The sequence below is a fragment of the Amblyomma americanum genome, chromosome 6 (assembly GCF_052857255.1).
Source record: "Amblyomma americanum isolate KBUSLIRL-KWMA chromosome 6, ASM5285725v1, whole genome shotgun sequence".
Classification (NCBI taxonomy): Eukaryota; Metazoa; Arthropoda; class Arachnida; order Ixodida; family Ixodidae; genus Amblyomma; species Amblyomma americanum.
The window spans coordinates 19,987,133-20,010,110 of record NC_135502.1 but is presented as its reverse complement, the minus strand read 5'-3'; the positions used below and the strand labels follow the sequence as shown (position 1 = coordinate 20,010,110).

Here is a 22,978-nt window from a genome sequence, read left to right as displayed (position 1 = left end):
TGACATTTTCTGTTAAGTTCTGAATTTCGACACACCACTTTTCTGGATGCTTCTTACACTGAAAGTAAATGCGATGCTCGATGTGTATATAACGAATGAAACGCCAAACAGGTATGTGAAGTGTAAAAGTTTTTCGCCTCTCAGCTTGTTGATCTCGAATTTTAGTAGAAAAAAAAAGATCAGTCGCAAAACACAGCGCGATTCGCGCTGTTTTTCAACCATTAGAGAGCAGGCGATTTCGGAAAGTGGTTACGAATCAGAAACTTTGCGCACTGATTATGGAGGGCCTGAGTACGCTTTGAGGTTCTTGACTGGCGATAATTTGCGCATGGCCGACTTAGAGACTTTCAGAATAGAGTGACCCTATTCTAAAAATCTCTATTATTGAAAAGAAAGTACAGGTACGAGAAACTACATTCTCGAGGAAAGCAGTGACTTGCGGTATTCAACACCACAGAAGATTCATTGACTCAGGCAAACCAAGAAAACCGACACTGTTACTCATCATTCCGCGGAATTACCGTATAGCTAGGGGGAAAGTAGAAATACAAAACAGGAATAGTAGAAACGACAGCGAAGCTGCAACGTCTCATGGAAAGAAGTCCTGCAGCTGCCAACAAGGCGCTATACAAATATTGGAGTACCGCTCCGATTCTTGCACACCAAACTAACCGGCACCGCAGTGTGTGACGCGGAAGCGAAAAGATATTCAAGTTGCTCCCAGTTTGAATATCATTCTTGATTCCAAGCCATAAGAAAGAGGAAGCAGAGGAGGGGGATGGCGGTCTCCACGGTGCCCCACAAATTCGGTAAAAAGAAGCAAAAAAATACTGCGATTCAGCCTAACGGAAGTCCACATTTCATGCTGCAACCCTTCTTCACATCGCCCCTCCCGCACGCGATCCTCCTGCGGGGCTGGCCATTTGTCAAATGTAATCCCACTTCTTGCGCGTTCGCTTCATTTCTCACTCCGAAGGACGCGGTATTCCTTTCCCTTCCTCTTCTCTCCCGCTCCTTTTTTCCATTTTCTTCGGCGGCGCTCATTTTGTTCGTCTTGATCAGCGTAGGCCCCGTTTCTGCTTCCGAATGACGCTCAGTCGGCGAAAAAGACGTCATTGCGAAATGGGCGGCTGGAATTCGTGCATGAGCATGTACTATAACGTGGATCCGCCAGACTATAACCAACGAGCGCCCAGCAACCAAGCAGTGACGTCAGCGGACAGCTTGGCGCGTATGCCTGTAGCTCAGAGTGCACTTATTGCTTGGATGTGTACTCTGGAGTATGACTGAAACACAGAGGGTCTGATCATGAACTTTGGCGCAGGGCTGGAGTAAACAACCTTGCTAAGGACAAATGATGGCAAGAAGCTTGCATAACAAGACTCATTTAAAGAAGCTGGACAGTTTGATGTATGTTTCAAATAACTACCCCTAAGATTACGCGCGTTCTACCTCCTTGAGAGCTATTAACAGAAAAAGCGTAGTGGGCGCCTAGAAAAAATCTCAAAGAGAAGATTGCGTCGAGCCGCTACACTGCTATTTCTGGTTTGCATATGAATTAGACTGTTTATGTCTGAGAAAAAGAATGCGCTTGAATGCGCAGCAATTAAGCAATTATAACAGTGTCTGTTCCAGGTTGGAGATGGCCGATTTAGTGTGGTTAGGCAAAATGCGAATCAGGTGCTCTCGCGCTTCGGCTTTAACTTTGGTTTCGGTTCGAGGCTCGGTTTAAGAGGGCGGTGTTTTCCGGATCCATTGCACCCAGATGGAGGTTGACGAAGACGACGACGTCCAAAGCACAGTGACTGACAGTATGTCACTAAGGCAGCTACAACAACAACAACAACACAAGGAATGTTCAGCTGCGATGACAACGTAGGGGTGTAATGCAGTGGCCAGCGAAGCTGGTTTGTTCACGCTGCCACGGGTTCGGAACCCACTCGATGCGTTAGAGTGTTTTTCCGTAAAGTATTTTACGGGAAAGCAGCAACGGCAAAGTAGTGTACGGCGGGTCTTAAGACACTGGTAGCCGTCAGAAACGGAGCAGTGGTTTGCCGGTATGGCAGCTCGTAGTTTGCAGGGCAGCCACCCCTCTCGTCTTGGTCTGCCTCTGGCCAGTCAGCTCAAGTCCTTCACTGCAATCTGGCCCCCGCAGGAAAGGGGAGCTATCCTGGGGACTCAAGGCGACGAAAGGACAGCGGTGTCACAATATGTCCTCAGGCGGTCGACGTGGACGATTTCACGTCCGCGGAGGTGAAGGCCGCTGGAGTGGGCTGAAGATTCAACGAGGTAGTTGACAGGGGAAGACTGTCGGATCATAATTGCCACACCCACAACTTGGTGGACCACGTGCCAGCAGACTTTGGACAGGCAAACACAGGCGAAATCTAAGAATGAGGGTTTTAGGGCTAGATCACTAAAAAAGTGGGAAAGAAGGAAGGGAGGGAGGGAACGAAAAGAAGCGAGAAAATTAAAACAAGAAAGAGCTAGAATGAACGACTGAAGTGCAACTGATGTCGACAACCCCTCGCGCCGTGGTCCCGCTGCTGACAGCATGGAGAGGTGAGAGTGTCAGCGTCGAAGCGACGAACATTTCGCAAATATGAAAGCGCTGACGACGAATCGACGCCGCTCATTATTTTTAACGAAGCCCGGCAACCATTATTCAGCGACGTCCCGCGGAGCTTGCAAGCGGCTGCTAATCGCTGGGATTCGGTGTGATTTCGCTGCCATTTCGCTCGTGTGAAATAATTGCGCTTCTCTCTCTCTCTCCCACCCTCCTTTTTTTTTATTCGCGCCTGTCGCGAGAAAAGCAAGCGACGATACTTGAACTGCGACCCTTTCGGATCATCGCCAGAACGATTCATTGTTACCGGTGTCCTCGGCTCGGTCTGTAGGGAGCAAAAAAGAAACCGCGGTAATCAGGCGGTGCGAAGGTTTCGAGAAGGATGCGTGTCATTAGCTGCAAACGAGGTTTCCAAGTGTCGTGTAATGAACAGCGGTTTTATTCAAGAGCGGTACAGCACCTACAGTCTGCGTTTTAATGCGCCTGTAAGGCAAAAAGAAAGATCTGCGCTCCGTGGTGAGTCACACTGCGTGGGCCCGACATTTCAGGTCGTTACTCTAAGAATGAAGAAGCAAGAAAACGAACCATTCTTTCAAAGAAGCTTTAGCGTTTCGGGAGTACTGCGAATACGGTTCCGCTCACCCTAGTTTCCATTTTAACAACGAAAGCTTGTTTTATGAATTGCATTTCTTTACCAATTTGCTCCTGCCATTAGGTGCCAAGTTTTTGTTTCTCGGAAGGAGCGCGTGATGGCAAATGATACCCTTCGGCTTTTTTTTTTGAAAGCGATGTTTATTGCCTCAGGGCATAAAAACTTTTTGTACCGGAGAATTCCCACGAAGAATGCGTTCTATGACTCAAAACTTGCTCGAATTCTGTCTCGGAAGTTTCGCCGTCAACTCCATAATCCTTTCAGCAACACTACATATACGTTTGATCATACTAAATACCTGAACGCCGCGGAATCTACAACCGTCTGATGCCGATCGGGATTCCAAAATCTGTTCGCAGCTAAATGGGTCCGTGACTGAACCTTAGAAATCGTATCTCCGGATGCCGTTATTGGCTAACAGGAGGAAACCCCGTTTATCAGAATTTGTTCCTACCCGTGAGACTGCTTCATGAATGCAACCTATAGTATTCGTATCTCTGCTTTTTGAAGCTTCACAAAAGTTGCACGTGTCCCATCGATACAGTGAGGTATTGATAGCTTTCCCATGACGTCAGAGGCGCCATAATGGTGCCAAATGCGTGGCTTCCACAAATGACGATAAACGAATTAGGCGAACGAACTTTCTTTCCCGGTACTGCTGGGTGACCTGGGGCGGCATTGCGACAAAAACACAAGCTGTCTACAGCAATTCGGGAACAACGCGAAGTGTGCTCAACGACCATATTAAGATCGTATCAACTGTAGGAGTCACACGTCACAGACCCCCGCCGCGGTGGTAACGCCACGTGTGGACCTACGCATTCTACACACGGCTCGTTAGCGCACTCAGCATCCCACGACGCTAGGCAACCAGATAACGACGTTCTTCGCGTAGGATCGGGATGCAGACATGAGCGATGACGCTGCAAGCGCCGTGCCGAACCTCAACGAGGAGACGACGGCGCATTAACGGTGCACCCGAGCGGATATCGCGCATATGCGTCGAACGTGAACAGCCGTCAGCCAAACGACATTCGCGCTGTCCGCGGCGAGCGGTGTTTCCAAACTGGACGAAGGCATTAAAGAACTGATAACAGAAAAGGGGGTTGCGTTGGAGCGCTTCGACGCCGTCGAATTCGTGTCGCCGCTTCGCCCTTACGTAAACACGAGTCCCCTAGAAACTGCTTTCTAATCAGTCTTGTAAACATGGTTCTGCTCTGGGGAGAGAGGCTGAGAAATTATACTTTCGTTTCGCTTGGAACAAGACGGAAAACAAAGCTGAAGGAGAGAGAGAGAGAGAGAAGAAAGAGGAAAGTAAACAATAATATCTGGATTTTAACGAGAAAGCGGATCTGGCAAACACCAATGGCCGAGGGACCGGTTGTTGTCGCCGCGCATAAAGCCGCTTAGAGCGTAAACGGCGTCGCTCGAGCGTCGCGCTATACGCGCCGCCTTGTTAAACAAATCGCCGGTCGCCCAGCGCTCGCTTCCACTTGCTTGCATCCACGGACAGCTTGCTTTCGGGGAGATAACGGTGTTCGAGAACGCCTGTCGGTCCAACGAAGTTTCGAAGACAGATTTATGTCAATTTGGCAATCGGTATTTCGGTATTTTCCCTTCTTTTCGTGTTCAAAGGTTTGTTCCCTCATCCGTGCGGTTTAAATGGGATCCTATAGTCCAGCAGACTGGCGACCAGTCACGAACGCCTCGCATTTGAGTAAACTTTGGGCTTAGAAAAAAAAAAAACTGGGAAAAAACGCCAGCACGTGTGCAACCAAATGTCGACGATGTCGGCAGACTTGTGTACACCAATGATCGTTTTTATTTCGCCTTACACAATTGCGCCATCAACGCTACGTACAGAACCCGCACTGCAACGTTCATTATTTCAAGCGAACAAGCTTTTCCCTGTGGGAAAAGTTTGTTACGTTTCAAGCACGCATGCGTGGACCCGGCAAATCGTTCCATTATTTTTGCACCATGCACTGTAATTCTGCGGCCCCGCCTGTTTCTCCTTCGGGTAAAACGAGGTAAGAAAAACCAAGAGCTCACAGACACCGCCCACTCCCGCAGTGAACATATCGGCAGTGACAGCTGGAATTATAGCTGCATCAAGAGGTGGTTAGGAGAGAGGTGGAGAAGTGCAATATACTAGTTTAGCTAAGGAGAGAAAGGAACCGGCATAATAGATTCGGAGAAAGACTGTTGGTAGTTATTAGCTGGGTTATAACTGCCCGCACTCCCACATAAGGGGTAGGTTCTAATTATCTATCCATCCACGGTGGGAGTAAAACCAAGTACACACAGCGTACTTCCAGTCCCTTTTAATTGCTTATGAATTGGCAAAGGCACATCTAGGCCCAATAAGAGTCTTCAGCAGTCATATGCTTGTGCCCCCTACGTTCAGACTGCCATAAAGAGAAATATTAAGGCAATCTCCACTGCTTCGTGACACTATCGTTCCTCTTCTCCATACGCCTGCGTATTAAATTACGACGTCATCGCCGCAATAACGTCATCAGTTCGTTGTTGCGTAATAAAAAATATAAACGAGTCGGGCTCCAGCGATGAATTTCCGAAGCTAAATTCCTGGCTTCAGCCACAGGTCTTACTTATTTACTTACGGCACTGTCGTATTTCCTCACTGTTTATTTGGAAACGTTTGCCAGAACACCAATTTAAACGTGACACAATCTAATTATTTATGTTGAGATATCGAACAAGAGCGAAAAAACATTGCACAACTTCGAGCACCACAGCAAGGCAGCGAACAACCCGAATCCAGAGAAAGATTTGTTAGCGGCTTGAGTCGCAGAGAGAGTAATTTCGGCAGTAAAATTTCGAAAATTAGCGGACCCCGTGTAATCAGGAAACTCTCAAACTCTTACGGGGTGTATGGGATGACGTCGGCAACAATTAAAAGCCAGCGTGCCTATTGAAGTTTTACATATCAGCAACTAACGATTTCCCTGAGCAGAAAAATCCGTTAGCCGCTTGTCAAAGTCATCAAGAACGAGCTTAGCGCGGGTATTTAATTCAAAGCTAAATTGAAATATTACGCACAAGTTCTACAAGTATATCGAACCCGCGATTATGCAGTCTGGTAAACGACTGCCCCTGCACAATAAAAGCTGCACAAGTCGACTCCGTTTCATTGTAAACCAGCACGCTGGGCCAGTTGGCGATGCCTTATGACTGAGAGAACGCTGCTGTTCTACAAAGTATACAGGCAGAGGAGAAGCCGCTCTTCGGCTTTGAGAGACCTTTACAGACCGGCAACACTACAACACTTCGACCCTTTTTTTTTTTTTCGGGCAGCTATCCGCACTGTGCGGACAAGTCTTCTGACACCTATCACATGGTGTGGGCCTGCCCCTCCAACCCTGCTATCCCTCTCCCCACAACCCAACCCGGGAGGACTAGGAGGAGACCCTGCTCGGCTGCTCTGACCTGTAGGCCCAACGGGCCTTGGTCGGGCGAGCCCGGGCGGCGGCCGACGCCACTGAGGTGCCGAACTAAGGCCCTCCACCTAGTGCTTGTAAGGGCTGGGCCCCTCTGGGTCAGCTCATGCATAACCTTCTGTAAGTGTATCTGCCCATAAATGCTTTCCATCCCCACCACCACCACTGCTCTACAAGACGTTGACACAACACGTGTCCTGTCCTTTTCGTGTTGAGCCAACGTCTTGCAGCGCAGCCTTGTCCTTTCAATCATGACACTGCTAAATACATCGCGTGCAACGTTGCCGAAGCTAGCGTCTCTCTTCGCGCTGGCTACGTGCGTGACAGAAAAATTTTTGGTCCCACGTCGAAAGTTCAGACAAGTGTTTTTGTTGTACTGCGATTGGCAACATCCCACATTTCGTTTTACCTCTCACACGTTTTGGCCCTGCCGCTCACTGAGACCTCTAGAAGTAAGCATGACACGGCTGACACACCCGTTCGCGCTGACTCCATTCACGCCCAAAAAGTAGTTACTCATTAGAGAAATTCTAATCACAGGTCTCAATCCCACCGGCGGCATGGTTGTTTTTCTGCTGCTTTATAATTAATTTTCTTTAAAACCAATTGATTGGCACTACAAATTAAAAAAAAAATAATAGAAACATTCCCCTGTGCACCTTGGTTTCGGTGACTGTTGGCTTCCTTCATATGTTTGTCAAACGAGCCCCTCATTTCATTTGCCCTGTCTGCTAATAGCTTAACGAGGGTCTCGGTTCTGGCAGTCTTGATGCCATAGGTAGCATAAGAGGGTTCTCGCACAGTTTCCGCCCTCGCCGTTAGATGACGTTCTACGTCACACTCGCGGTATCACAGGACTTGCTACGTCCACCGCTATGGACGAGGGTAGCGCAGGTGAACACTCTCAAGGTTAGCTTACACGCAAAATATAAATACCCACGAAAGCAGCAGATTGGACGGCCATCGCCGTAGCTCAGTTGGTAGAGCATAGCAGATCATAGCAGACCGTAAAGCGTACGTCCAGATATCAAAGACGCGGCCAGCATTTTAGGCACTCTGGGCCTTACACCAACATTGGAGACGAGCTTGAGAAGACTAGAGTATACTGGTGGCCTAAAAGCAAGATGAAAAAATTGCACGTACCGTTACAGGCATCAATATAGCTTACAACATAGAAAATAAATTTTAAAGTGATAGAACCACAATACGAATATAACTAAAAAAATGAAAACGTACGAATTAATTAAAACACCCACTTTAATTTACTAGGCAATGTGGGACTCGCCGACACTCCGGTTCAAAGGCTATACACGATTAATGATTTGCGCAACACTCTGCATGATGGAGTACGGCTTTTGGAGAGGGTCGCACTCAAACTAAAATTTGTGGCGTTACACGTTCATAACCATCACAGCAGCAAGAACAAAGCAGCAAAAACAAAATAAAGATATAAAGAACAAAACAAAGCATACGGTAGTACGTATTTCTCTCAGAAATCACGCAAAACGACCGCCTGGAACGAATGCAGTAAATCGCCGCGGCGAACGTGGCCAGGCAGTCACGCATCCACATAGCAGCGATTCTATGGAAGCAAACACGATTCACTCCGTGTACAAAGCCGTGAAATGTCGGAGGAACGATTGAATAAAACGTGAGCGAGACTCACCAAGACGCCGCGATAGCAGGAGAGAGGACACATACACCGCTTACTTTGCCTTATTTGCTCGCGTACGGAAAAAAAAAACAACGTACGCGGAAAGAAAAAAGAAAGCGACAGAAAGCCACGTCAATATCGAATTCCGGTTCATTTGTACTGCTGACATGCGCTAAAACCACACAGCGATTTCGTTCGAGTATTTACGAAAGAGTGTTACGCGGACCAGTTTCTGGAATGAAACAAAATGCAGGCTCACTGTCTAGACGCTACAAGTGCGCCCTTAAATGGCAATCGAAATAAAAGTGAAAGAAACAAGTGACTATTCAAACGAACGAGAACAGGCCCAAACAGATGCAGGAGCGCGTAGGCATGAACCGCAAGGCATGAACCCAGGCAAAGCCACATCTACTCTACTGGCACCTAGGCGTTTGCTGCGTTCGAGCATAGCGAACAGCCAGCAGGCCAAGCAAGCTCCAGCGTCTTTCTATATAGCCAAGTGTTATCGGTCAGGTCAGCACTGTTAACGTGATTGGTGTAGTATAGCTGCATTCGGTACATCTCGTTTAGCATTGTGGATCTACAGCAGCTCATCTAGAGTTGTAAGCGATATGAGGTGCAAACGCCTGACGAATAGAATCTCACTTCAGGCCCATGGGCCGCCTCGTGTCAAGTAACACAGCAACGCCTCAACGCGCATGCGCGGGGTTACGCTGGTTTCCGCTACTGTATCAGGGAAGTGAAGCTATTAGCGTGGGACGACGCCTTCCAGACCTCTGTGTTTGGCTTGTGGCCGTGTGAGAACTGAACACTTCAAGGAGCCGTCGCTTCGAGCTCCTATAGCTTCCGCTGCACTCCAAGAAGTAGTGAACTGGAGCGTCGACGGCGCACGAGTGGCGCGTGGTGCGATTTAGCGACGCAGAATCAATCACGTCACGCTCTGTGAGCCGGCGGGAACTTCGATCCGGCACGTGCTCACGGACTGAGCGTTAAGAACGGCACTAGCGCGGGGAGCACTTCCAGACAGGACGCCACTTGTACGTCTGTACTGCGCGTCACAGTGAAGGATGAACCCCTTAAAGGTGCCACCGGTGCGTTTTTCGAGAATTTGCCGCCTCCGAGCCGCGTTAGCTGGTTTTGGAGTGAGGATAGGTGGTGCGAAAACACGTCTGACGAAACAGTGCAAAGACACGAGGCGCATTCGCCACGAGGTAGTGTTCGTCTACACAGGGTCTTGCTTTCGCCACCACGCGACACCTCAAGAGAGAAGAATTTGCAACCTAGCGAAGAATAAGGAATAAGCCTTAATTAGTGAATGAAAATGAACCTGGTGACAATAATGTGCCTGCTAGTTTCAGTAACGGGGACTTGCCATTATCCATATTATTTTTTCTTTTAAATCTGCTAAACTTCAAGCTGCACACGTTAGACACCGCGCCAACAACGCCGCAAGCGTACACCTGCACTGATTGTTTTACCAGCGTGGAAACAGTCAATATTTACTGCCAGAACGGCGAGCTCTTCAGAGGCTTGTTGTAATAACAATACTGTTTACAGCTGTGCTGGGCCTTCACAGAAACAATGAGATCACGAGCCTCACAGTGGGCACGGATACCTGCATGTTGTGGAAAAACGGTGGATAGCAGACTGCGTATGTCGATCAACTAGTGCCGTTCTTAACTGGTTTACACAATTGGTGCATGGCGCAATGGGTAGATATCGTTCCTTTCCCGCTCATTTCTTCTGAACTTGTGACAGTTTTTTTTTTCAGGGATACAGTGTCGTTTCGATAAACTTTTGCAAACGAGAGAAAGGGTATACTTGCAGAAAGAAAGAAAGAAAGAAAAAAGAAAGAAAGAAAGGAGGACAGAAAAAGAAAGAAAGAAGGAAATAAAGGACGAAATAAAGGAAGACGGGCAGAAAAAAAGAAAGAAGCCAGGAAAGGAAGGAAAGATGGAAAGAAGAACAGAGAAAAGAAAAAAGAATGAAAGGAAGAAAGAGGGAAGGAAAGGAAGAAATGAAGAAAGAAAAGTATTCGAGATCCTTCCCAGCTCAATTTTTCTGTGTTTCCACCTCCCTGACGCTTTCTGGAGGGTACTTCAACGTACTTTTTTCGCTTTAACTTTTATTACCGCATGGATTAACTAAATGTACGTTGCTCTAAAGGAAGAAACTGTCACCAATCAGCAAATAGTCCCGAGGAGGTTTATAAGAATGAAAAAAAAAACTACCTAACAAATTCATGAATATCAATGTGGCGTACCATGCAACGCTTATACCTTCGCTGCAGTTTTCTTCATCTAATCTCCGTGCTGACCACTTATTCGCAGGCTATTTTATGAATAAAGAACTCGTCAAAAAGAGTTAGGTGGCGTCCGCATCAGCGCGACGTGGTGACGTTAAATATAAGTCACCTGTACACATTATACTGCTTGCAGAATCTTATTAACCATAGGTAGCATCTCTGTGATACCGTTCACGACAGGAATTTTGTCTATTACAGAATAAAGTTAGAATTCTTGATAGTTCTTCAGCAAACTTAATTCCACGCTGTCCACGCGCAGTCGATTCCGCGGACTGTTTTCATGTAGCGCGACCTGTGATTTGTCCAAGCCGCTGCTGAGTGTGAGTGCAATTCATTAGGGAAATCATGCAACTAGGTTTTTTTACCAGGTTTTAGAACTTATCGGGTAGGGAGTGTTTCGCTGCGGAATAACGAACTGAAATCGGTACCGCTGTGTGGTAGCACGCTTATCTTATCCTACTGAGTGGCAACAGTTCACAGGCGTTCAGCAAGGCAGGACACGTTCAGTGAAAGCGGAAGACGGCGTACCTTGAGCAGCCTTCCGTCGGCGATCTGTGCGCGCGGCGGGGCGGGCTTGCGGACGAAGGAGAGGAAGAGGTGCTTGACCAGGTCTCGGGGGGTGTCCATTTCCAGGTAGGTGTCCATGAACGCCTGGAAGCCCTCCAGGTCGATGTCCTGTGCACCGCGCATGAAGAAGAGCAGACCTCCGTGAGAGACTCGACGGGAACGGGCGAAAGGCGCGCGAACGAGGCTACGAATTGACTACAATGCGAATTGGGTGGTTGTTCCGGCGAATCAGGAAACTGAAGCGTCATTGAAAGCAATTAGAGCGGTGAGAGACATTAGTGGGCGGTGAAGATTAGGAGGGGGTATGAAATGAAGATTTGGTGGGGGCCTCCACACTGCGGAGAGGGCCAGACAAAGAACGCTATAATGCGCCGACTGCACAAAGGACTAAAGAAAAAAAAAAGACGGCACGTGGTATATGCAGAGCACGAGTGACGAAACGCAGTTGATTAAAAGGTGGCCCAGGAAGGACCTAACTGGCAGCAACGCGCCGTTGTTTGGGCGATCAGCGTAAAGAGAAAGAGTCCGCTCTTTTTCTCCCCGAAACTTCGCGGAAGGAGCGACCTCTTGAATTCACTACATCAAAGACTGGAATCACGAAGCCAGTCGCGAAAAAAAGAAAAAAAAAAGACGCTTCTTAACGAAGCGCTTAAACTCTCCGTTTTCTAGGCGCCTGCAAATAATTCGGACAGACATTGATACGGCGTCGGTGAGTCGGTGGGAGTGACCTCGCAAGGAGCGTATGAATGAGGCGTTGGGGCGTTGGCTCCGCCTCCACCGGAGAATCTTTATAACCCACCTGCTAGCCGACTGCATCGGCTAGGCGACGCTGCTCGAGACCGCCATTTCATGCGCGAACGCGAATAGTTAATAGAGTAGCACGCTAGCGGCGCATAGCGTCAGACTACGGAAGCTCTGCTATTCTTGTGGCTTCCGAGATGAACGACGACACACACAGCAAGGAAGATGTAAATACCCGGATTTCAGGGGCTTTGGATTATTTTATTGCGTTTTAATAGTTCCGTAGGCAGAGCTCAATAAAAGATGCCGCTGGGTGTTGGCAAGTACGGCACAAGCATGATCACTAAGTACATGTCGAAAAGCTCCTCAATTTGCGCTAAAGCTTAACACGTGCACGTAGGGAAGGGGCGTCGTTGTAGAAGCCTTTTAGAAGCAAGACGTGTTCAGGTGCGTTGTAAAAGATACGCCCACCGTCGCAACTCCAGAAATGTTGAAAGCTGCTTTCTCCCGGTCGGCTAATCGGTCAAAGCGCAGCCAATGGTTGTAGTTTGGTCTGCGCAGTCGTGGCAAAGAAGAAGAGAGGTTTCTAAAAAAAAGAGGGCACATAAACCATAATGTGCATCGCACTTGTATTGACTGTTTCTATCAGAACAGAATAGGGACATTTGTGTCGATGTAGGACGATCAGCTAGCCGTGGTGGTAACCTCTCGGCAGGAGAAAATGCTAGATCTTAACCCTATACTCGGCATTAGCGCAGACGGATATTCCTGACTAGTCAAATGATTTCTGGGGAAACGTAGTTTTGACCAACACTGTTCCCCTTTCGAGTTATTGATCAATTCGCTCTCGCCCTGTCATAAGTGTTCCGTCCCGATTAGCTCAGCTGGTAGAGCGACTGATCCGGTGAAGCGGTGGTCCCGGGTTCGAACCCCGGACCAGGACGAATTTTTCTTTATTGCGAAGTTTCTGAGAAAAGCTTTTCTTTGTAGCCTAATGGCTGCGCTTGGATGGATGCCAATGAGTAATTACTCCCTTATTACATACTCCTGAATATAACCTCTTTTCTTGTACCGCAGTTAAATTCGTTAGTTGCAATGCAGGTCCGAAAAAGTTTCCAGTCTGCTTTTGAAGCCTATCTTCCTCAATACCATAAACAGGCTTCGTCCCACGAACAAAGCAGGTTTAACGGGATTCGATTTCACTATGAGTATTTTCAAACAGCTGTCGCGTAATCAAGTCAACGCGGCGGCTTCAGCCTAACAGTTATAGGGTCACTTGTCTGCCCGAGAGCTTCCACACTCTCAAAATGAATACATCTATATGGGTTTAAAAAGAGAGTAAGTCGTCATCTTAAGCTCACTCTTTTAAGGGCACGGTATGCTGCCCAATTTCCTGAATAGATTTCGATCATTTGACATACGGAAGGGAGTAAACAATATTTCTGAGAAAACAGTGTGCTTGGTAGCATACTATTCGCCGTTTTCGTGCAGGCAGGTTTTGTCAACAGAAACTACATCATATTTTTCTGGGTGTCTGCGTCAAGTGCCTATTCTGAAAAAGGAAATGAATTGAAAATTGTGGTGTTTAACGTCCCGAAGCGAAGTATGGTCAAGAGGAAAGGCATAGTAGAGGCCGGGATTAGACCCGGGCGCTGCAGCTCAGTAGACGAGAGCCCTATCAACTGAGACACCGCGGCGGGCGTCGAAAAAAAAAAGTATTTGTTCAGTTAAGTTATGGCTTGACGCGGCTAATTCAGCGAGAAGCTGTCATAGGGTTTTGGTGTCTGCTCGGGTTGTTGTTAGGTTTTTGGGTTAGATGAGCAATCTGTACAATGATTGTAATTGCAAGTGACACGTGCAATGTTTTGTGTCGTGTTTAGTTGTCGCTGGTGTATTCGTTTGTTTTTTAACTGCTTAGTGCATCGTACAATCCAAGCCCTACGACGCTTCTTGCCTCCTTCTATTTCATCTTCTTCGCGGACTGATTACACTGACGGTTATCCCAGATGATGTGTCTTAAATCATTTTGTTAATTTGTGAAATAGCTTAAATTGCTTTGATTTCACGATCTCTCTGGTGTGCATTTTACAAATCTATCTATATCAATGTTGAAATTTCCTACAGTTGCGAGGCCTAGCACACAATTTTGTACATTCTGGCATAAAATTAATACTTGGAGCTTCGCGTTGCAAAGCTAACCAATTTATTATCTTGAAGCTTCGAGAAGGAAAAAAATGTTGTTTATAATCGAAATTACGAGCCACTCCTGAAAGGGTTAAAAAGAGAGCCATAACGTCTCTGCTCTGAAAAATTCTGGAGCGTAGGCCAACAGAGAAAAGTGATATATCACTCCCTCTCTCTCGTGGGAGGGAAAAAGACATACTTTAAGTCGACTTCCTTGGAAGAAAATCAATGTTTACAGATTAATGCAGACTCCAGCGGTGCAGTTCGTACTAATGGGTAGAATAAGTGGAGTTGTTTTTAGACTCGAAATAAAATTTACTAATCTTTCTCCTAGTTCTGATCAAAACTTTTTACAGCGCGTTGCAGGAAAGGAGAGACGCTTATATTGCTGTCGCGACGATATTAATCGAGGCCGGCATTCTCGCGGGAAAAAAAAAACAGATAAAAAGAGGAAACGTTAGCTGCCATGTCCAGGAAGAAAGAGCTGAGCAATTCGCTTCGGTGTACGACTTTGACCAAAAATGACGCGGAAAAGGCGCCCAGGAAGCTACAAATAAAGCCGCCATCAAAGCCGAGTAGCGAGCCACGAGAAGACAGCTCATATATCCAGTCTTTCTCGGTCCGACTGCTTTCCGTTTTCTAGTTTCCTTTTTTTTTTCTTTCGGACTGTGCGTCAGCGACCACTCGTGCCTGGCCATCTCGATTGGCGTGTTGTGCTCAGCTATCGGACCACTCGCACTTGGTGGAGGTTAACGTTGTCGAAGTTAGTGTGCACATCAGACCTGCAGAGTACTTCAGAGCTAGCTCCTGCGTAGAGAGAAGGAAGGTAAAAAAGAGAGAGAGAGAGAGAGAAAGCGAACGCTGTTGGTGTATGTTTGTCGAGCCGTTTTTCCTGATCCTTTCTTTGTTCGCGCCGGAAACGACGTCCCTGGCGCGGATGCGATAAATCGGCCAGCCCCCGGCCGAGGCACGTAGTGTGGCGTGATGAAAGGAAGCCGTGACGGTTACAAGCGCAGTCCTCGTGTACTGCGGCTCATTACGTCAAAGAAGCATTAATAAATGCCGACGAGACGAAAATAAAAAAGCACACCCGCGCGTCTCCGCAATAAAATGTGGTGAGGGCTGATCCTGAGGAGAAGCTCGTAGCGCTGCCATTAATGTGACGAATAGAAAGCTCGAGATGACTAAGTGGTAACAGTAGTGGTCTAGTTGTGCGCGCTATGCTACCACTAATACAGAAGAAATTGTAATGACATCAGTTATTACACGTAGCTACAGTAGTAATAAAGCCGCCCCATTACTATTAGTAATAACAACAGCACTGACAGTTTAGTAGTAGGCGGTATTGTTAGACTGAAGCGGGAACAGACGGGGACAAAAGAAAGAAAGTCACACGAACGCTTTCGTGTGGGTTTATCTTTCTTTACAGAAAACATATCGTGTGAGACAACGCATTCTTTGAAGTTATATACTTGCTTTCTTCGCAGTGAAACAGCATTTGTGAAAACCGCTCTTGTGTTTTCCCCATAATTTCTTCCTCCTACCCGTCCTCTTACATAGTCTGATGTCATATTGTGATAGTGTAATTCACTATACGAGGAATTTGGGACAGCGTCAAGCCACCAGTGCCGCTAAGCCTAGCGGCCTATAAGGCTTCAATAGGAGGCGAAAAATTCAGTGGCTATTCTTGTTACGTCCCGGATGACGTCAACGTTCTATATTTTAATGTTCAAAGCCACGTGCCACTTGGTGGCAGCCAAGGGAACTAGAAGCGCTTGTCCTGAATTCGTCGCACACACTAAACAGAAATGAGTAAAAATGAATTAAGCTGTACTCTGGGGCAATCTTTTTTATAAAAAGGCAGTGCGCAAGAGAATAACTTGCTCTCTTTTAACTTCCAAATAGGCGTATTCATGTTTAGAGTGTAATTACACCGTCGCACGACTGTGTCAATTCATGAGGCGGGGAGAGGGAGGTTGTGGTACAGAAGAGAGAACGCTATCGCGCCTGCGTCGACAAGCAAGAGAACCATGGTAGTTGTTTTCTTTTCTTATGCGCTGCCTCACTCGCGAAGGAGCCGCGACAATCGAATTATCAGTGACAACACATGGAGCGGTTGGACGAGGAGAAATTGCTGACGGCAGTGTGCTTAGATGTCATTATCACGTCGGTGTGGATGCCAGCCGGAATGTTTTGATGTATTTCGAAGAAGTGTCCTGCAGTGTTCAAGAAAAAAAATAGCAAGGAACTACAAAGGAGATCTGTTCAGCCGCTTTCTCTAAGCTTTGTTTCTTGAGACGTAAATTAAAACATAGTCTTAAAAATATTGAGCTTTTGGCTTACAAAACTTTTGTCAGGTTCAAACTTGAATACGCTTCTGAAATTTTTGACCCGCACACCAAGAAAGATATCTATCAATTAGAGCTCATCCAGAGGAAGGCAGTACGTTTCATTTTTCATAAATATAGAAGGTCTGACTCTCCAACACAGCTAATGAAAGACAATAACATTCCGTTGCTCCGTACACGCAGAAAAGTTAACCATATTTCTTTCCTTCACATAATTATAGCTGGAAAGCTTAGCATTTCTCCCCCTTCATTCCTGAGGCACTCCACTGCTCGAAGGACCCGCTATAGTAGGGAGCACTCCGTAAAGCCTCTTTTTGCCAAAACAAACGCATTTAAGCACAGTTTTTTCCCTCAAACAATAGCAGATTGGAACGCACTCCCTGAATCTATTTCTAACTCTCCTAACGTGGAACAGGCGCTAAAAACTTTTTTTTGCTCAACTAAAAAGGAAGTGACTCTATTTTTTCCTCCTTTTTCAGCATGCATTTTTTCTCTTTGCTATGTTCATCGTTTTGGTTTCGTTTTTGCTGTGTGTCACACGCAATGTTTTCACGTGGTGTTGTGATTTGTGTTTTTTCACGCCCCTCCTGCTTGGGCCAATGCTGGCCTGCAGTAATTTGAAATAAATAAATGAAATAAATGCTTGTGGACGAATGCACCTGTCAAGCACTTAATCAGCACCTCGCAGTTACGAAGAAAAAAAGCTCGGGTAATGACATGTAAACGGCGTAGTTAACAATTAGGAATAACTTACGATTACGAAAATGAGTTACGAGTTACGATTACGGGAATGACCGTGTACGAGCTCTACCATCGCTTTTGTTCGCGTTAGCAACAGCAGGTTAGAAATTATTGCGCTCAGCGTACCTACGCCCTGTGCGTAAATTACCACCTAGCATTAAGGAACACCCTGATGCGTTTACTGTCTCCATGGAAATAGGACGGTTTGTTTTGACAGGGCTGGGGCAGTAGACGTTCAAAGGCGACATGACACTGACGAGCTATTCTAATCATAAACGTGGGGCTTTTGAGAGTATCTGTCTTGACAATCTCTGGGACGAATGACATCGTTAAGCTGACATGCACAATGGATATTTTAAACCTCATTTGCAGACAAGGGGAGGGGTTCCGCGTGGCTCGTTAATGAACAATCCCTCCAACAGCAGGTAATTTAGTCCTATTCGCCCCCACTTCCTTAAAACACCCTCCTATATTTGCATGGTGGTTGCTTGCCCAGAAGCAGGATGCTCTGATGCTATTTCGGCTATCTTCTCGAGCGATTTCAAGAAGAGGTATCCGCCAGAAGTGTCTGTCCTCAAGAGCCGGGTCAGTCTACTGGACAGGTGGCATACTGATGCCAGCGGTTTGTTCTGCCGAAACGAAAATAGCGGAAACAAACAAGAACAAAATTGGCAGACGTCTACCGCAGTCAAACCGAGTAAGCGCGCGAAAGAAGATGCTCATTCTTCACTTGGAGCGGACACTTAAGCTCCGCCTTAAGAGTATGACGCGATGGCGTTAATGGGTTAAGGTCCATATATGCAGAAATGGTCATTCTCTACTTAAATTCACAGATGGCGGCGAGTCCTCATATCAGTACCAGCGCAGTGGCTAAGAGATGCGCCACTACCCTGCGACGGCAGGTGCTTCCAACGGCGAGCTGTTTTTACCACAGCCACCGGTACGGATTGTGCCACCCATTTTGTTCTTCCCGAGCAACCTCTCGCGCAGCTGGCGCGACGCTCCTCCGAACTCACCCGAGCTTAGCCGAGTTACTATCCGAGCTTACCCGAGGCGAGATCGGGTAGTAACTCCGGTAGCTAGGCAACAGCGCACGATCCAAAGAACCTACGTACTACGTACGGTGACAAAACATTCTTGGTTGGTGTTGGTGAGCATATCAGTGCTTTCGCCTAAAAGCGATGGCAAGTTTTACGTAATGCGGTTAGCTTCCATAACGATGTTTCTCGTCATGAACGCCACCGGGATGCATGCGAGACAGAGGGAAGGAAACAAGGGGAGGGGAAAGCGGGAAGGGAGTGGCATCCAGGCAGGAAGATAGAAGAAAGTGATTTGGTGACGCACTTCCGTATTCGGCGTAACGTCGCACCAGCTTTCGACACGAAAGATGGATGACAGAAAAAAGAAAAAGAAATAATAACAGGCAAAGCCGAAGGAAGCGGCAGAGCTGTTCCGGGCAATGTGTCCTCATCTCACAAGCGCAGGAAAAGCATAGCAGCTCGGCGTGGAAGCTCGCGTCCTAGCGACTTTCAGCGCCTTGGCACCGCGCCATCGGACACCACAACGGCAGACTCCAGGTGGTCCGAACAACGTATCGCACGCTTGCGTCAGGAGCGCTCAATTGTTGCGAAACCGGGCAAACCCGCTATAACCGAGCGAAACGCGCGCTCTCGGGGCCCGGCACTGGCATCTACGTCACGACGCCAGGTTAGGGTAAGGCTAAACTAGTTGTTCTCAGGGAACCTCTACAAGATTTTCGAAGGGCTTAATGAGGCGAACGCGCGCGATCTATGTTTAGTAGGAGGAGGGGGGGGGGGGGGGGGGTCGCTTAGAGGAGGAAAAAATAGACAAAGGCCTCGCACTGTATGCGAGATCCGGAAACTCGCTACGTAATCGATCCCACGAACTTAGGCTATAGTCGACGATGGAAGTCTCTGCATTGTTACCGGGTCCTGGAGAAATCAACTGGGCAGAATGCCACAACAAAAAGTTTATGGTAATAATTCCGCATAATTCCCTTGATCCACTCCGAGTTTCTTTCTCCGCTGCTGTTTAAATGGCGTGGTAGAACCTAGCAGTGGCGCGACGGTCCATAATATTAAAGCGCGGTTGTTTGCCAGACGGCAGCTGCACTCGATCTACTGTTATCCGTTACTTAAAATTTCACTTAAAATTTCGCGAAGGTAGCTCTAAGCAGAAGCGGATAAACAAGAGAAGTCTGTGAGGTTATCTCCAGAATGCTTTAATGCAGCCACAGCTTTGACTATTTTAGTAGCTTCCAATCTAAACAAGCGTGCCTGAACGGCACAAGACATACAGGGCACTGCATTACGTTCACCAGTGAGGAATTTGTTTTCTGAGACCAAAACAGCAGGAAGAAGACAGCAGCGCCAGTAAAAAATAAAACTTCCGTGCCATCGGCTGCAACAATTTCATTTTACAAATTTATTTATTTATTTATTTATTTATTTATTTATTTATTTATTTATTTATTTATTTATTTATTGGAAATACCTGCAGCGCCCGAAGGCATTATTGCAGGGGGGATGAGGATACATAACAGAAGAATAGGCCAGAAAAAAAAGAGGAAGAAAAAAAAGCAATACAACAAGGCATGACACAGCAAGTACAAAATGAATGAAATATGAAACAACAAAAAGACATGACGAAAAAAAAGCCAACTGACCAAATGATGCTGGACCAACAAGAACGAAGACCGCGTGATTAAAAAAGCCAAAAGAAAGCCAACTGCGCACTCATACATCCGACAGTAACGCGTGGAACATAGACTCGGAACGGCACTCAACAATTTCATGGGGCAGGCGATTCCAGTCATGAATGCTAGATGGGAAAAATGCGTTTTGATAAGTGTTAGTTTTGCATTTAATTTCTCTAATCTTCCACCCATGGTCAAGTCTGTTTGACCTGAAATGCGGTGGAAGCAAATAATTTTCTTTATCTATTTTTATTTTTCGGTGAAAGATTCTGTACAGCATTTCTAACCGGGAGTTGGTACGGCGTTTCCGTAACAGCTCCCATCCCAGCGTTAGTTTAATGTTAGTAACACTGCTGTTAAAATCATAATTACTTGAGACAAACCGAGCGGCAAAGTTCTGAATACGCTCAAGCATGTCTGTTAAATTTACAGTAGGGGGGTGCCAAACAACACATAATAGCCCCCCCCCCCCCCACACACACACACTCTCTCTCTCTGGAGGAAGTGAAAAAAAACACGAAGAAAGCAAAAAGCAACATAGGTACAACCAAAAAATTTATGCAAAAGGAAAATATCACTGACGCAAAACAAATAGCTAATATAATGACTAAAGGAAAAAATGCGGCCTTCTTTGTAGATGACATCAACGCCAACTAACCAAAGTTCAAATCGTTATTTCGCACAGTTTGGAGCTTAGCTGGGTTTTCACGTGATGGGTTGTGCCTTTTAATAGGCGTAATAAATTAATGAAAGGAACTGAAGACATTTTGGGTTTCCGGATCTTCGTTCGTTCTCAACGCATGAAATGAAGTATTTAAAACAGCTCATTTTTGCAATCCCAGTAGATAATCGATGAAACAACAAAAAGATGCCTCACATTCGTTAATGACCGAGCGTTTCTTTTCCATGGTGATCGGCAACAGAGCAAAATCGATAGGGCACATCGACCACTGTTCGTCCATGTTAAGATCGAAATGACTGAGGTACGCGTTTTCAGCATCAATCGGCACTCCGTTCGTTGTGGCCTGGAAGCGTCGGCCGCTTTATTCTTGCTGCAAAATTCAGCCCGCATTCGTAACAAAGTCGTCAAAAATGCTGCGTGGGAAGATTTCGCCCACGCGGTCAGCAGCACCGAGACAGCAAGCGTTTAGAAAGAAAGCAATGTTTTTCATCGGTGGTGCATTCAGTTCAGTGACCTGCCAGGGCGCCGAAACAGCACTTTAAAGCACGCGCAAGTTTATTTTGGAGCGAAAGCTACATTGGCCTTGAACTCGCAGGTTCACCGTGCCGAAATTACCACCGTGGTTGCACCGCACCACGTGATCAACCACGTGACTGGTCACGTGACCAACCGCGTGACGAATCAGGTGACAACTAGCCAGACAACCACACTAATCTAGACTTGCAATCAAGATTAACCAAGGCTAACCAAGCTATGCCTTAGCTTTCACTACGTATATACCCTGGCAAAGCCGAGCTGAGCCACTGCCAATTATTTCTTCCCATTAAAATATTCGGTGACATTTATAGAGTAGCAATAGGTGTCATCTGATACTTTTCTGAAAACAGGCGAATACATTTTTTAAGTACCGGATGCCGAGAAACATCAGAATTTAAATGCTTCTATTGCGAAAAAAAAATTTTGGAGGACACTTAAGCTTCGTCTTTAAGAGTGAGACGCGACAGCGTGTTGCAGCGTTGCCAAGGAGTGCACGGAACGCCATCGCCCGTTCGGCGCGACGCGTGGCCCGTTGGACAATTTAAGGAAATGACGCCCCTCTCACAATTCTCGCAGGACACCCGTACGGCGCGGTTCAGGTGTCCACGGAGATGCGCCATTTTTCGCTCATTGCCAACGCCGCCGACGCCGACGACACCAGCTTTTCTGAGACACGAGCTCCTTAACGCTGTCGCGTTAAAAGGAGGGGCGGGGAGAAGGGGAGAGAGCCAGGCTAGAGAACGCATAGCTAGAGAACGATGGTAACGCAGACAGCCCAGGAAATTAAATAGCCATAATGCAGTTATTACACTTGAACTTAAGTGGCGTGAACAATTCATTATGCCAGATAATTTAAGGCTCAGTGAGAACAGCGATCTATAATGACGTCCATGCTCATAAAGATTCAAAGACGCACTTACAAAGCACAGACTATGAATACGTTTGACCGAATATCAAAGATAGTAGGAAAAAAGTAATGGCAGTCAAGAGCAGACTCACCCCCTCGGCGTTGTACTTGGAAAGGGCTCCATTCTCTTTGAACTCATCAAGAACGTCTGGAAGCTTCTTTGATGAATCTGCGTGAGAGAGTGAGGGAAAAGGGTAACACAGTTTTTCGTAGCACACGCGTTAAGACCTCCACACTGTGCCGGCTACTGACAGACACTAAACAGCCGAGTGAGCAGCTTTTCTTAATTTGCACTGAATAGCGAAGATCCAGAAAATGTCGTGCGGCGCTAACAAGGCAATTAGAATTGCTACACATGACAGCGTTAATCTTAGGGTCATAGAAAAGCGCTTCTTTTTTTATGCATTGTTGCACGGTTATACGTATACACAGACAGACGTCGTCAGCACCACCACCATCATCGTCATCATCATCATCATCCATAATACGTTCACTGAACGGCGAGGAGCTGTCCCACACCGCTCCAATTAACGCTGTTCTGCGCCAGCTCCGGTTATTATACACCAAGAAGAGCGCTAGCTTAGAAGCAGACCGACTGGAATTGAGCTTACACACTATCTTTTCTTCTATCAAGAGTTAGCAACAAGCTTGTATTCAGACTAGATGCATTATTCAGCCTTCGCCTTTTAGCCCTCGTGTCAGCAATGTACGAGCACAGCCACGGTGGCTATTTCAATGTAGCATCCTAGTTTCTTCATCGTACACCATAAGACAGGCATCTAGGCAAATACAGAAAGCGCCATGCGTACGAATAGAATAGAATACCGTGTCTCGCCCTCTTCTAGCAGTGAACTGGAAACTATAGCAGGCGCTAGAATATTAGTACCCATGTGCCCACAGTAGCTCGCCCTCAAAAA

At 46.8% G+C, this 22,978-nt stretch overlaps 1 protein-coding gene across 8 annotated transcripts in view; it reads right to left on the bottom strand.

Moving 5' to 3' along the window:
• Dgk (diacyl glycerol kinase 1) overlaps positions 1 to 22,978 on the bottom strand; it is a 418,312-nt gene that overhangs the window by 67,815 nt on the left and 327,519 nt on the right. For all 8 annotated transcript variants that reach the window (XM_077668715.1, XM_077668709.1, XM_077668711.1 and 5 more), the window contains 2 exons: positions 22,154 to 22,230; positions 11,167 to 11,313 (listed from right to left, as the gene is read on the bottom strand). In XM_077668715.1, the coding sequence (XP_077524841.1) occupies positions 11,167 to 11,313; positions 22,154 to 22,230 (224 nt within the window). The remainder of the gene's footprint in view (positions 1 to 11,166; positions 11,314 to 22,153; positions 22,231 to 22,978) is intronic.